Below are 15,430 nucleotides of genomic sequence, written 5' to 3' on the forward strand. Positions count from 1 at the left end.
GTGTCGACCTTCATAGGTGCTCGCTAACAGCACTTGCCCCTACAGTCTGTTACAGGCTATACGGGGGATTTTTGTCTTTGTGCATGTATTTGCGCCCGTGTGTATGCGTGTAGGCCTGTGTGTGTTCCCGTGTGCATGTGTGTGTGCTCCGTGTGTGTGTGCCCCGTGTGTATGGGTGTGTGCATGTGTGTGTGCACGTGTGTGTGTGTTCCCGTGTGCATGTGTGTGTGCCTCGTGTGTGTGTGTGTGTGCCTCGTGTGTGTGTGCCCCGTGTGTATGGGTGTGTGCACCTGTGTGCGTGTGCCTGCGTGTATGTGTGTGCCTGCGTGTATGTGTGTCCCGTGTGTGTGTGCCCCGTGTATGTGTGTGCTCCGTGTGTGTGTGCCCCGTGTGTGTGTGCCTCATGTGTGTGTGTGCTCCGTGTATGTGTGTGCCTGCGTGTATGTGTGTCCCGTGTATGTGTGTGCCCCGTGTATGTGTGTGCTCCGTGTGTGTGTGCTCCGTGTGTGTGTGTGCCTGCGTGTATGTGTGTGTATGCCCCGTGTGTGTGTGCTCCGTGTGTGTGTGCCTGCGTGTATGTGTGTGTGTATGCCCCGTGTATGTGTGTGCGCTCTCAGCTCACGCGTATCCCCCAAGGATCAAATCAGCGCTGCGGAAATTTCGGAGCGTGGTTGATACTTTTCAGGGGTTTCCCCCAAACCACTCTCCCCTCTCCCCTCTCCCCCACTCTCCCCACTCTCCCTCCCCTCTCCCCTCACCCCTCCCTCCTCTGGGCTGCTGCTGCTGCAGCTGCTGCCGGCTGGGTCAGTGCTGAGATCGCCTCCTCACCCTACAACCCGCTCCTACCCCCCCCCCAACTCCCCGTGGGTTGTCTCCAACTCAGGTAAACCCGACCGCCGATGGCGCTGCTGCTGCTGCTGTAGAGTGCAGCTCTCTCTCCCTCTCTCTCCGATGTTGTGCCCTCGGGTTGTGCCCGCTACGCGTTGTCTCGGCACGGCGTCCGACGTTTCGCGCGACGCGCCGGGGAGCTTCGTCGGGAATTGCATTTTTCTACTGCGGGCACGTGGAGCGAACTGTCATGTTTGGAGGTCGCTCAAAAAAAGTATCCTCTGCTTCCTCCCCTCCCATCTGGAACTCCCTCCCCCCTCTCCCTCCCGCAGCCATCCGTGCTGTTGGCTCCATGCCCCCTGGCTCAAGATCGTGCGATCTCTCCTCCTCTCTCTCTGCGACTGAAGCCCCCTGGCTCAAGATCGTGCGATCGCTCCACCTCTCTCTCTGTGACTGAAGCCCCCTGGCTCAAGATCGTGCGATCTCTCCACCTCTCTCTCTGTGACTGAAGCCCCCTGGCTCAAGGTCGTGCGATCTCTCCACCTCTCTCTGTGACTGAAGCTCCCTGGCTCAAGATCGTGCGATCTCTCCACCTCTCTCTGTGACTGAAGCCCCCTGGCTCAAGATCGTGCGATCTCTCCACCTCTCTCTCTGTGACTGAAGCCCCCTGGCTCAAGGTCGTGCGATCTCTCCACCTCTCTCTGTGACTGAAGCTCCCTGGCTCAAGATCGTGCGATCTCTCCACCTCTCTCTCTGTGACTGAAGCCCCCTGGCTCAAGGTCGTGCGATCTCTCCACCTCTCTCTGTGACTGAAGCCCCCTGGCTCAAGATCGTGCGATCTCTCCACCTCTCTCTCTGTGACTGAAGCCCCCTGGCTCAAGATCGTGCGATCTCTCCACCTCTCTCTGCGACTGAAGCCCCAATGGCTCAAGATCGTGCGATCTCTCCTCCTCTCTCTGTGACTGAAGCTCAAGATCGTGCGATCTCTCCTCCTCTCTCTGTGACTGAAGCCGCCTGGCTCAAGATCGTGCGATCTCTCCACCTCTCTCTGCGACTGAAGCCCCAATGGCTCAAGATCGTGCGATCTCTCCTCCTCTCTCTGTGACTGAAGCTCAAGATCGTGCGATCTCTCCTCCTCTCTCTGTGACTGAAGCCCCCTGGCTCAAGGTCGTGAGATCTCTCCACCTCTCTCTGTGACTGAAGCCCCCTGGCTCAAGATCGTGCGATCTCTCCACCTCTCTCTCTGTGACTGAAGCCCCCTGGCTCAAGGTCGTGCGATCTCTCCTCCTCTCTCTGTGACTGAAGCCCCCTGGCTCAAGATCGTGCGATCTCTCCACCTCTCTCTGTGACTGAAGCCCCAATGGCTCAAGATCGTGCGATCTCTCCTCCTCTCTCTGTGACTGAAGCCCCCTGGCTCAAGATCGTGCGATCTCTCCTCCTCTCTCTCTGTGACTGAAGCCCCCTGGCTCAAGATCGTGCGATCTCTCCTCCTCTCTCTCTGTGACTGAAGCCCCCTGGCTCAAGGTCGTGCGATCTCTCCACCTCTCTCTGTGATTGAAGCCCCCTGGCTCAAGATCGTGCGATCTCTCCACCTCTCTCTGTGACTGAAGCCCTGGCTCAAGATCGTGCGATCTCTCCACCTCTCTCTGTGACTGAAGCTCAAGATCGTGCGATCTCTCCACCTCTCTCTCTGTGACTGAAGCCCCCTGGCTCAAGGTCGTGCGATCTCTCCACCTCTCTCTGCGACTGAAGCCCCCTGACTCAAGATCGTGCGATCTCTCCACCTCTCTCTGCGACTGAAGCCCCTCTGAAATCCCTTCCCCTCTCTCCCGCAGCCATCCGTGCTGTTGGCTCCGTGCCCCATGGCTTTGCGTCACCTTTCCGCATTTAGACGCTACACAACATCCACATCATTTTGCGCGATCAAGTGTTTTCTGTTGTTGTTGTCGTTTCTTTTTGTTGTTACTCTACCGGGGGAAAAGAGGAGTAAAGAGTCAAGGGATGTGATGATGATGTATGGGAGGGGGGGGGGGAAGGAAAGAAGACCCCCACCCAAAAGAAAGTGGAAGAGAAAAAGGAAGAAGATTGAGGAATGAAGCAGGAAAATGACGGAAATGGAACGAAGAAAACTCGGGAGTTTACGGGTCAAGAGAAGCGAGGATCGGGAGGGAGAGGCTGCATCAGGGCCTCGCAGCAGCGTCTGTTTAAATAGGGGGCGCCCACACATAAGTCACGTGATTTGCGGGACGCTTGGTGCTGATTTCAAAGTGCGCCGCATTTTTGAATAAGATTGAGCGGCACGCAAGAGGCTTGACCATGGATGCTGTGTGCCACACATCAGCAGCAGGGCGCGCGACTCCCATCCGTTCGCCTGCTGTCCTTCCCCTGCACCTCCGTTGGCTGGCTACGTACGGTGCGAAAGAAGTCCACCATACATACACACACATCACGCTGCGCGCACAATTCTCTCAGCCTTGCCGAGACCACCAGCTCAAAAAAAGCGTTGAACGCGTGGTGCAATTGTTGCTCAATAATACGGTCACGTGTTCCACGCGTTCCCCCCGTGTTGAACTCTTCAGGTGCTGGTGGTCTAGACAAGGCTGAGAGCATTACACGCGTCGTGTGGTGGTCACATGACACGCGTGCGAGGTGTGTAGAACATGAGTCGTGTTTTGCTGCTGCGAAAGCGGTACACCTTTGCGTGTTGTTAAATCTCTTGAGTTGGTGGTCTAGGCAAGGCTGAGCGCATTGTACAGTATAAATGCGGGAGCAGTGGTCACATGACGTGCGCGCGAGGCGTATGGATGAGAGTCGTGCCTGGTAGCCGCTGTTCGTGAGCAGCAGTACACATTCACTTACCCACTCATTCACACACTCATTCACCCACTATCTCTCTAACTTACTCACCCACTCACTCATGCATTCAACCACTCTCTCTATCATTCACCGACTCTCTAACTTACCCACTCACTCATTCATTCACACACACCCTCTCTCTCTCTCATTCACCCACTCTCTCTCTCTAACTTATTCATCCACTCACTCATGCATTCACCCACTCTCTCTTTCATTCACCGACTCTCAAACTTACCCACTCACTCATGCATTCACACACACCCTCTCTCTCTCATTCACCCACTCTCTCTCTCTAACTTACTCACCCACTCACTCATGCATTCACACACTCTCTCATTCGTCCATTCACTCGTCTCATTCACCCACCCACTCACCCACCCACCCATTCGCCCGCTCACTCGCTCACTCATTCACCCGTGACGTTTGCGTGCCGTCATTTACATTCGTTTCCAACCCAGCGACGACGTCGATCGCGTTTGTGGTTCGGGGTTTCGAGGGTTTCCCTCCCCCTCCCTTCTCCACTCCCCATCATTCGCAGAGTGTTGGCGTTCGGCATCCTTTGGGAACGCGATGCGTCGTCACAATCGCCGTGGATTCCACCACCGCCCAGCACCACCCACCCTCCCAAGCCCTCCCCACCCATGCCCTTGCTAATACGGACGGACGAAGCCCGCGAGGCTACAACACCGATACACGCGCCGTGGCAGGGCAGCGGCGGTATCGGAGTTTGTAGATCTGGCACCACGCCTTTTTCTGTGTTTGTGTTTTTTTTTCAAATTACAAAGTCTCTATAAAATAGCAGGCGAGAGCCGTTACACGTTGACACTTGTGTATACGCCAGTAGCAAACGGGATGATGGATTGATATACATATATAAACCCCGAAGACATATATCTTCCGTCGTTTAAGAAAGTAACAACAAGTAAATAATGTCGAGCGGATAAACGTCGCACACCCGCACTGGGATTTCCAATCGCACGGACGCTTTTGAGAACTGACACCCGCGGCCCTATGGAGATGCCACGCTCGCCTGGTGGGGTGGGGTGTTATGGGGTGCCAGGAAAACATTTTGTTTGTGAGATTCCACATTGCGATTGCGTTTTGTTGTTGTTGTTAATTCCAATGTCCAGAGGTTCCCTCCCATCGCTCATTCCAAATCTCCTTCCCACCGGCGAATTTAAATCTCCATCGCGAACTTAAAACCAACAGAGATCCCTTCCCATCGCTAATTCCAAATCTCCTTCCCACCGGCGAATTTAAATCTCCATCGCGAACTTAAAACCAACAGAGATCCCTTCCCATCGCTCATTCCAAATCTCCTTCCCACCGGCGAATTTAAATCTCCATCGCGAACTTAAAACCAACAGAGGTCCCTTCCCATCGCTCATTCCAAATCTCCTTCCCACCGGCGAATTTAAATCTCCATCGCGAACTTAAAACCAACAGCGGTCCCTTCCCATCCCTCATTCCAAATCTCCTTCCCACCGGCGAATTTAAATCTCCATCGCGAACTTAAAACCAACAGAGGTCCTTTCACATCGCTCATTCCAAATCTCCAGAGGGTTTCCACCATCGGGCAATATCTGAAAAAAATTCTTCCCGTTATTCTTCTGCTCACAGACACACACACACACAAAACAACAACCATGAAAGAAAAACCAAAACCATCAATCGCGAAGTCATTGGAAAGGAGTTTCTGCGCCAGTTTGCGCGGTTACAAAATAAAGAACAATTCATTTCAGAATTTTCCCGCGATTAAAAAAAAAAGCCAGAGCGAGCGATGATACACACGAAGCGGCGTAAGTTTGTAAAATTAGTTTTCCTCTTTCCCAGGATGCGGAGGAAGAGGCGCTCCCCTGCTTCACCCCCCCCCCCCCGACCCGGCTCCTCCGCGCGCCTTCGGAACGCGGCGGTGGGGGGCGGGTGCAGATGAGCTCCGTCGTCCTCACCGCCACCGCTCGCCACTCTTCACTGCCGATTGGACCCACGCACAAAAGTGAAGTTCCGCAGTCACTTGAGAAGTCGTCCCCGCCAGCCTCACACCACCACCACCACCACCGCCGCCGCCACCGCCACCCTCTGCGACGTGGCCACCCCACACCCCCAGTGATGAGACTCCTCCGCGAGTTGAGCGGCAGATGCCGAGTCCACCGTTCAGAGGTTTTGTTTTAGAAGAGAGAGCGGGAGAGAGAGAGAGAGACACCACGACCAGCAGCAGCAGCAGAAGCAGTCTTCTCCGGGAATACAGAAAAAATAAAACCGCAAAAAACAACTTCAGTCATCGTTGTCCCGTGGTCTTTGCTGTTCTCTTTTGTTTTAGAAAAAATGTCTCTTCGTATCCCTCCGGACGTCCAGTCGTTGTCTCTCCTCTCCTCTCTCTCCTCTCTCTCTCCTCTCTCTATACGTTAGCGATGAGCGTGTATATCATGCTGCGAATTGAGCAGAGCGAGACACGGGTTAGCGACGCAATTCGCAGAAACACAAATACGGGGCAAAGAAAACAAAGATCCCCCGTGTAGCCTTAGCAGACTGTAGGGGCAAGTGCTGTTAGCGAGCACATATGAAGGCCGGAACGGTGCACCAGGAGCGTGCGTGGCTATCACCACACCCGATCGTCTTTGTCTTCCCAGTGGCGATATTATATATATATTTTATACACAACGCACCAAATACTAATTTGAGGATGAGTTGACGTAGGGTAGGCCCCAGTAGCAGTTCAAATAATCGTCACTGGTGTTGGCCGTGAGTGGGAATGGAACTCGGGTCGCCAGGTTTCGCAGCGCGGCGTGCTAGCCACTGCACTACCGCTCCTCACACGCAAATATTACCGTCGCAAACACGTGATAATAGTTGTAAGTGTCTATTTTTGGTGTGGGTTGTGTACGTCTGTGTGTATTTTCGGGAGCAGTGGCGCAGTGGTTAGCCCACTGTGCTCCATAATTGGTGGCTCAAGTTCGATTCCCACTTCCAAGTGATAAACAGTGGGGAAAATTTGAACCTGCATCTATGGGTTTCGCCAAGGAAAAAAAAATCTACTTGGTGCGTTGTGTGAATACCAGCAGTGGGGAGACAAAGGTGGCTCCGGGCGTGGCGTCGTGTCACTCTCCCCCTCTCGTGTGCCATTCTGGCCTTCGTAAGTGCTGCAAAGTCGCCAACAGCACTTGCCCCAAAAGTCTGCTCGAGGCTATACGGGGGAATCTCCGTTTTGGCACAGTGGGGTGCACAGGTGGTGAATCTGTTAAGTCATCACAGGCAGTCGACTCATTACACCTTGGGGCTGTCCTGTGACCTCCTGCGAACCTTCCACGCTCCACGCGGAATCCTCGAAGTGCACCTAACCTGGCACTTAGCGATGAATGGCGGCTGTTATTGGTTATCGTGTGCCTGCGCGTTACATGTCATGTGAAATGCCGGTGTGCTGGTGTGTGCTGGTGCTCGCCAACAGCACTTGCCCCTACAGTCTGTTATGGCTAAACGCGGGGATCTTTGTTGGGACACACTTGTGGCGAGCGGTAGTGCAGTGGTGAGCGCGCTGCGCTATGAACCCGGTGACACGAGTTCGATTCCCGCTCACGGCCAACACCAGTGACAATTATCTGAACCGGTCCCGAGCCTCCCCTAGGTCGATTCAGCCTAAAATGAATAACCTGGTGCGGTGTGTAAAAATCGCCACTGGGGAGACAAAGGCGGTCGGGCGTGGTGCTGGCCACCCACCCCCTCGTGTACCGTTCAGGCCTTCATAGATGCTCGCTAACAGCACTTGCCCCTACTGTCTGTTAAGGCTATATGGGGGATCTTTGTCTTTATTGGTTTGTTGGTACACACTTGTAGCGAGCGATAGTGCAGCGGCCTGCACTATGAACCCGGCTAACACCGGTGACAATTGTCCGAACCGGTCCTGGGCCTCTCCTAGGTCGACTCAGCCACTGGTGAGACAAAGGCGGCCGGGCGTGGTGCTGTCCACCCACCCCCTCGTGTGCCGTGCCGGTCTTCATAGGTCAGACATGGGCAAAGTACGGCCCCCGGGCCCTACACGGCCCGTTGGGCTTTTTAATCCGGCCCCGCCGAACTTGTCCAAATATTTTTATTGTTATTAAATTAAATTTGACCTTTCTCCTGTAATGCCCCCATTTCCCCATTAGTTTGCGTACTTTGACCGGGAGTTACGACATGTTTTTGTATTGTTCATGTTCGTGCAATTTGTTAAATTGCCTTGCAAACAAATGCTTTGCTACCTGTTAAAGGCCAAATCCTTTCATGTAATGATTTTTAACACGTCATATATATTAGTTCACACAAACACTCCATCCATCTGTTCCTGGCCCGGCCCCTCTGTCAAATTTTAGAACCCATTGTGGCCCGCGAGTTAAAACATTTTCCCACCCCTGTCATAGGTGCTCGCGAACTGCACTTGCCCCAACAGTCTGTTAAGGCACTTCCGATTAGCACGGTTGGCTACGTAGAATGCAACAGAAGTTCAACATACACACACGTGCACATTCAAGGCTCGACGAGGGGATCTCTCGTGTGTGTGTGTGAGCGTGGGAGGACGTCAAACGCGGGTGATTGAATGATTGATGCCTTCCTGTTGCTACTCACATTCGCGGGCTGCACTATGAACCCGGCTAACGCCGGTGACAATTGTCCGAACCGGTCCTGGGCCTCCCCTAGGTCGACTCAGCCTCAAATGAGCACCTGGTGCGGTGTGTAAACATCGCCGCTGGGGAGACAAAGGCGGTCGGGCGTGGTGCTGTCCACCCACCCCCTCGCGCGTCGTTCTGGCGTTCAAAGGTGCTCGCTAACAGCACTTGCCCCTACAGTCTCTTTATGGCTACACGGGGATCTTTGTCTTTGTCGGTACACTTATCCATTCACAGACTCACGTCTAACACGTGTGTATCCGTGCGCGTGCGTTCGCGCGTGCCTGCAGCGCGTGCACACGCGCTGCACGTGTGCGGAGTGGTGTCGCAGTGGTCGGCGCGCTGCGACACGAACCCGGCCATCCAACACTCGACTTTCACTCGGGGCCAACATCGGCGACGGATATTGCAACCGGTCCACGGGCAGCTTCGAACTAGGTGAGCCGCTGACGGAAGACAGCGGTGGACGGCCCTGTGACGCTGTCCCATCCACCGCCCTTCCCACGAGGTGCTACTCGCGAGCAGCCACTGCCCCCACAGCCTGTCAGAGACTACGGGGGGTGGTGGGAGGGATCCTTGTCTTCGGTGATAATGGGGCTGGGTCGGCTAGGGACACAACCGCCAGATTGTCGCTGGCTGCTCGGCTCCCCTCTTTGCCTCTGGCCCCGCGTTAGGGGGCGGGGGTGGGAGTGGGGGGTATCCCATCTGCCTGCATGGGGGGGGGGGGGGGCGGGGGGGAGAGGGGAGGGGGCAGGCGTCCAGCGAGAAGGATCGCGAGCTATGTGGATGTTCCGCTTACATCTACACAGAAGTCTCCATCAAAGGGGGACATCGTTCCCAATGCCTACTGCTCGCCCTCCCCCTTATAAAAACTCCGCCCCCCCCCCCCACTTGCTCGCAGGCACCCCCCGGACAGATTAATTTGTGCACAGCATCTGTCGACCGCTTTGTTCGGCGCAGTCCGGCCACCGCCGCATTCCGAATTTGACTGTGAGTCTGTGTGTAACGTGGGGTCACAGTGGAGTGACTGTGAGTCTGTGTGTAACGTGGGGTCACAGTGAAGTGTCTGTGTGTCCGTGTGTAACGTGGGGTCACAGTGAAGTGACTGTGAGTCTGTGTGTAATGTGGGGTCACAGTGAAGTGACTGTGTGTCTGTGTGTAACGTGGGCTCACAGTGGAGTGACTGTGTGTCTGTGTGTAATGTGGGGTCACAGTGAAGTGACTGTGTGTCTGTGTGTAATGTGGGCTCACAGTGGAGTGACTGTGTGTCCGTGTGTAACGTGGGGTCACAGTGAAGTGACTGTGTATCTATGTGTAACGTGGGGTCACAGTGAAGTGACTGTGTGTCTGTGTGTAACGTGGGGTAACAGTGAAGTGTCTGTGTGTCTGTGTGTAATGTGGGGTCACAGTGAAGTGACTGTGTCTGTGTGTAACGTGGGGTCACAGTGAAGTGACTGTGTCTGTGTGTAACGTGGGGTCACAGTGAAGTGACTGTGTCTGTGTGTAACGTGGGGTCACAGTGAAGTGACTGTGTGTCTGTGTGTAACGTGAGGTCACAGTGAAGTGACTGTGTCTGTGTGTAACGTGGGGTCACAGTGAAGTGACTGTGTGTCTGTGTGTAACGTGGGGTCAAAGTGAAGTGACTGTGTCTGTGTGTAACGTGGGGTCACAGTGAAGTGACTGTGTCTGTGTGTAATGTGGGGTCACAGTGGAGTGACTGTGTGTCTGTGTGTAACGTGGGGTCACAGTGAAGTGACTGTGTGTCTGTGTGTAAGGTGGGGTCACAGTGAAGTGACTGTATCTGTGTGTAACGTGGGGTCACATTGAAGTGACTGTGTGTCTGTGTGTAACGTGGGGTCACAGTGAAGTGACTGTATCTGTGTGTAACGTGGGGTCACAGTGGAGTGATTATGTGTCTGTGTGTAAGGTGGGGTCACAGTGAAGTGACTGTGTGTCTGTGTGTAACGTGGGGTCACAGTGGAGTGACTATGTGTCTGTGTGTAATGTGGGGTCACAGTGAAGTGACTGTGTGTCTGTGTGTAACGTGGGGTCACAGAGGAGTGATTATGTGTCTGTCTGTAACGTGGGGTCACTGTGAAGTGACTGTGTGTCTGTGTGTAACGTGAGGTCACAGTGAAGTGACTGTCTGTGTGTAACGTGGGGCCAAAGTGAAGTGACTGTGTCTGTGTGTAACGTGGGGTCACATTGAAGTGACTGTGTGTCTGTGTGTAACGTGGGGCCACAGTGAAGTGACTGTGTGTCTGTGTGTAACGTGGGGTCACAGTGAAGTGACTGTGTGTCTGTGTGTAACGTGGGGTCACAGTGAAGTGTCTGTGTGTCTGTGTGTAATGTGGGGTCACAGTGAAGTGACTGTGTGTCTGTGTGTAATGTTGGGTCACAGTGGAGCGACTGTGTGTTTGTGTGTAACGTGGGGTCACAGAGGAGTGACTATGTGTCTGTCTGTAACGTGGGGTCACTGTGAAGTGACTGTGTCTGTGTGTAACGTGGGACCAAAGTGAAGTGACTGTGTCTGTGTGTAACGTGGGGTCACATTGACGTGACTGTGTGTCTGTGTGTAACGTGGGGTCACAGTGACGTGACTGTGTGTGTGTGTAACGTGGGGTCACAGTGAAGTGACTGTGTGTCTGTGTGTAACGTGGGGTCACAGTGAAGTGACTGTGTGTCTGTGTGTAACGTCGGGTCACATTGACGTGACTGTGTGTCTGTGTGTAACGTGGGGTCACAGTGAAGTGACTGTGTCTGCGTGTAACGTGGGGTCACAGTGGAGTGACTGTGTGTCTGTGTGTAACGTGGCATCACAGTGAAGTGACTGTGTATATATGTGTAACGTGGGGTCACAGTGAAGTGACTGTGTATCTACGTGTAATGTGGGGTCACAGTGGAGTGACTGTGTGTCTGTGTGTAACGTGGGGTCACAGTGAAGTGACTGTGTGTCTGTGTGTAACGTGGGGTCAAAGTGAAGTGTCTGTGTGTCTCTGTGCAACGTGGGGTCAAAGTGAAGTGTCTGTGTGTCTGTGTGTAACGTGGGGTCACAGTGAAGTGACTGTGTCTGTGTGTAACGTGGGGTCACAGTGAAGTGACTGTGTGTCTGTGTGTAACGTGGGGACACAGTGAAGTGACTGTGTGTCTGTGTGTAACGTGGGGACACAGTGAAGTGACTGTGTGTCTGTGTGTAACGTGGGGTCACAGTGAAGTGACTGTGTGTCTGTGTGTAACGTGGGGTCACAGTGAAGTGTCTGTGTGTAACGTGGTGTCACAGTGAAGTGTCTGTGTGTAACGTGGGGTCACGGTGAAGTGACTGTGTGTCTGTGTGTAACGTAGGGTCACAGGGAAGTGACTGTGTGTCTGTGTGTAACGTGGGGTCACAGTAAAGTGACTGTGTGGGTGTAACGTGGGGTCACAGTGAAGTGTCTGTGTGTAACGTGGGGTCAAAGTTAAGTGACTGTGTGTCTGTGTGTAACGTGGGGTCATGGTCAAGTGTCTGTGTGTAATGTTGGGTCACAGTGAAGTGACAGTGTGTTTGTGTGTAACGTGAGGTCATGGTGAAGTGTCTGTGTGTAATGTTGAGTCATAGTGAAGTGACTGTGTGTCTGTGTGTAACGTGGCGTCACAGTGGAGCGACTGTGTGTCTGTGTGTAACGTGGAGTCACAGTGGAGTGACTGTGTGTCTGTGTGTAATGTGGGATCACAGTGAAGTGTCTGTGTGTGGTTTCAGGAAAGGGCGGTCCTGCATGGATGTCATATTTTCTGTCCGTCTACTACAGCAGAGGTGTAGGAAATTCCAACAAGACCTACATCTCTGCTTTATTGACCTGGTCAAGGCCTATGATACCATCAGTAGGCCTGGGCTCTGGGTTGTTCTTCGTGCTTTTGGAGTCCCTGACCCCCTGCTCACGATCATTAAGGACCCTCATGATGGTGAGTGGGCCCAGGTAAAACTACGTGGCCGGGAGTCAGAGCCATTCCCTGTACACCTTGGGGTGCGACAGGGATGTCCTCTGGCTCCCACATTACTTAACATCTATTTTGACCACGTAGTTCGTGAAGCCTTCAATAGTTGTACCGGGGGAATCTCCATTTGGTACAGATATAATTGGAGGCTGATCGATGCCCGGGTGCGGTCAAGGGATGGCTCCCTATTGCTCAACCACGTTATGTATGCCAATGATTTGGTAATAGCTGCTCATTCAGAGGAGGCATTGGAGACGCTGCTGCTGAGACTGGAGCGTGCCACTAAGAGATGGGTCCTTACCATCAGCCCCACCAAAACTAAGAACCTGCCTGGATATTTTGTACCATCAGACACTCCACCCCCACAACTCCCAATCGGTGATGGGGCAGTTGTGGAGAGAGTGGACAGTTTCCCATACCTGGGCAGTGTGCTTTTGACAGGCTCCAGTTTAACAGCAGAGGTCTCACTCCGAATCAGTCGAGCGGCAATATCTTTTCATCGGTTGCATAACGCTGTGTGGAAGCTATCTGGTCTGTCGCTCCGCACTAAGCTTCAGGTCTTCTCGGCCATGGTCATTCCCTCCCTTCTCTACGCTTGCGACACGTGGACCCCCTTAATGGAACATCTTCGCTGGTTAGAAACATTTAGGCTAGCCTGCCTACGATCCATCCTGGGTTTAACCAGGCTGGATTGTGAGGAGCTCACAAATCCTTGAAAGATCTGGGCAAGGTCCCATCGGTGAGCTCCTCCGGCAGGCAAGGCTGCATTGGCTGGGAAATGTAGCCCGCATGCCCAACCACCGCATGCCGAAACAGCTTTTGTTCGGCCGGATCGAAGGGGCTAAACGGGCGCGGCACGGGCTAGAGAAGAAATGGAGTGATGTGGTACAGGAGGACGTGGAGCTGAGTGGACTTGCCGATGACTGGTACCAGCGGTGTCAAGATCGGCCTCTGTGGAGGAGGCTAGTGAAGGACGCTACTGGGCAGTTGGAGGCAGTCGCCCTCCAACAACAACGGATTGCGGAGGAGCGACGCTCACAACAACGAGTGGAGCGCCGGGTGGCTAAAGCACAGCAGGTTGGCACAGTAGGGGGCACAGGTGGTGCATCAGCCGGTCATCTCAGTCAGTCCACCCATGGCACCTGGGTCTGCCCCGTGACCTCCTGTCAGGGGGCGTTCGATACTTTACGTGGCCCCAAGGTGCACATGGCCTGGCACAAGCGTCGTGGTGACGTCACCGCCACTTAGTGGCGAATGGCGGTTGTTGTTGTTGTTGTTGTAACGTGGGGTCACAGTGGAGCGACTGTGTGTCTGTGTGTAATGTGGGGTCACAGTGGAGCGACTGTGTGTCTGTGTGTGTAACGTGGCGTCACGGTATCTCTCGTGAATCTGATCCGATACGAGTGGACCTTCGGTGTGTCGAGGCTGTGTCGATATTCGAGTCTCGCCCGAGAGAGACAGCCGGACACATTGATCACAGTGTGACCCCCGCAGACCTCCCGGGCAGAGTCGCTACTTATCCGAGCCGCGTGTTCCCATTGCGATTCACGCACGGACTCAGCTTCCAGCGCTGATCGCGACCATTACGTCGCTAATCAAACACCGCCGTGGGCAACAAAACGCTGCGTTGGCAATCGTGAGAGAGAAAATATTTTCAATCCGCAGCCGATGGGTGACGGCCACCGTGGAGGGAGGAGGAGGTGGTCGGGGTTCGTGGAAGGTGTGGGGTGGGATCATTATTATTCTAGGGACCATGAGAGAGGGAGTCTCGCCGTGTCTGCCCTCCCCCCTCCACTAGAACAAAGATCCCCCGTATAGGCTTAACAAACTGTTGGGGCAAGTGCTGTTAGCGCGAATCACCTATGAAGGCCGGGCACACGAGGTGAGTGGGTGGCGAGTAGCACCACGCACGGCCGCGTAAGTGCTGATGTTTACACATCGTACCAAGGGCTCATTTAAGGCTGAGTCGACCGAGGGTAAGAGGCCCAGGAGTGGTTCAGATAATTGTCACCAGCGCCATGCCCGTCTATATATATATGTCAGCGGGAGGCTGTCTGATAATCCAACATCAAGAGCATCAACAACATCAACGACGATGACAACAGCTCAAGGGACGAGCGATTTAAGTTCGCAATGAAAGAGGGAATCAAGAAAAGGGAAAAGCAAACACCGAATCTGGACATCTCGGCCAGGCCAGGCGCATGCCCTCGCCAAGACATCCCCACCGCCACCCGCCGCCTCCGCCGCCTGGGAGGTGCCGAAGAGACCGCGCAGTGCTGTTGGCCGCCCTACGCGGCGAGTGATCTCTGAACTGGGTTCAGAGGTCACTGGACTGGGCACAGGGATCCGAACTGGGTTAATGGAGTATTGAACTAGGTTCAGGGTCCAAACTGGGTTCATGGATCACTGAACTGGGTTAATGGATATTCTTTGGTTCTTTCGGTAAAGTCATGTAGATAGAAAAAGAATAATGAAGTGAATAAAAACAATAAAAATAGTAACAAAAATAAAATAAAAAAACGCGACGTTTCGATCGCAACACAAGCGGTCGTCATCAGGAAAAGGGGGTCAGCCTCTAAAGGCGAACTCTGTATAAAGGTTTAAAATGGGCGTAGCCCAAGTGTCAGCAGCATGGGCGGGGCAGCTAATGTTAATGTAAGTGATGGGCAATGGCGCCGTTGGTGGTGGGTTTCCACCAATTAAAGGGCTGCCAGGTAATCATTGCACCTCACTTTACACACTCACGCTGTTGACGGTGGAGTTTGCTGCTGCTAAAGGTGATGGTAGTAGTGGGTAATGATGGTACAGGTGGTGGGCAACCACCAATAAAGGGCTGCTGCTAGTGGTGATGGTAAGTAGTGGGCAGCGATGGTCCTGGCGGTGGGCTTCCACTAATTCAAGGTCTGCCAAGTCTAAAATTGGGTTAATGGAGTATTGAACTAGGTTCAGGGTCCAAACTGGGTTCATGGATCACTCAACTGGGTTCAGGGATCACTGAACTGGGTTCATGGAGCACTGAACTGGGTTCAGGGAATACTCGCCGTTGATTATGTGGTCGTGTTTGGAAGATCCACACTCAAAAGGGGCAGGTGGGTGGCTTAGTGCTGACCCGGTGCAGCTGAAAATCCTGGGTT

The 15,430-nt window shown here is 53.7% G+C and overlaps 1 protein-coding gene across 1 annotated transcript in view; it reads right to left on the reverse strand.

The window, feature by feature from the left end:
* Positions 1–2,847: 2,847 nt before the first annotated feature.
* LOC116953838 (protein cornichon homolog 1-like) overlaps positions 2,848–15,430 on the reverse strand; it is a 167,565-nt gene continuing 154,982 nt past the window's right edge. Inside the window, exon 6 of the mRNA XM_032974090.2 lies at positions 2,848–6,113. Within this exon, the coding sequence (XP_032829981.1) occupies positions 6,083–6,113 (31 nt within the window). The 3' untranslated portion in view covers positions 2,848–6,082. The remainder of the gene's footprint in view (positions 6,114–15,430) is intronic.

Source organism: Petromyzon marinus, chromosome 53 (assembly GCF_048934315.1).
Source record: "Petromyzon marinus isolate PM22_M1 ecotype Great Lakes invasive population chromosome 53, UKy_Petmar_22M1.pri1.0, whole genome shotgun sequence".
Taxonomy (NCBI): Eukaryota; Metazoa; Chordata; class Hyperoartia; order Petromyzontiformes; family Petromyzontidae; genus Petromyzon; species Petromyzon marinus.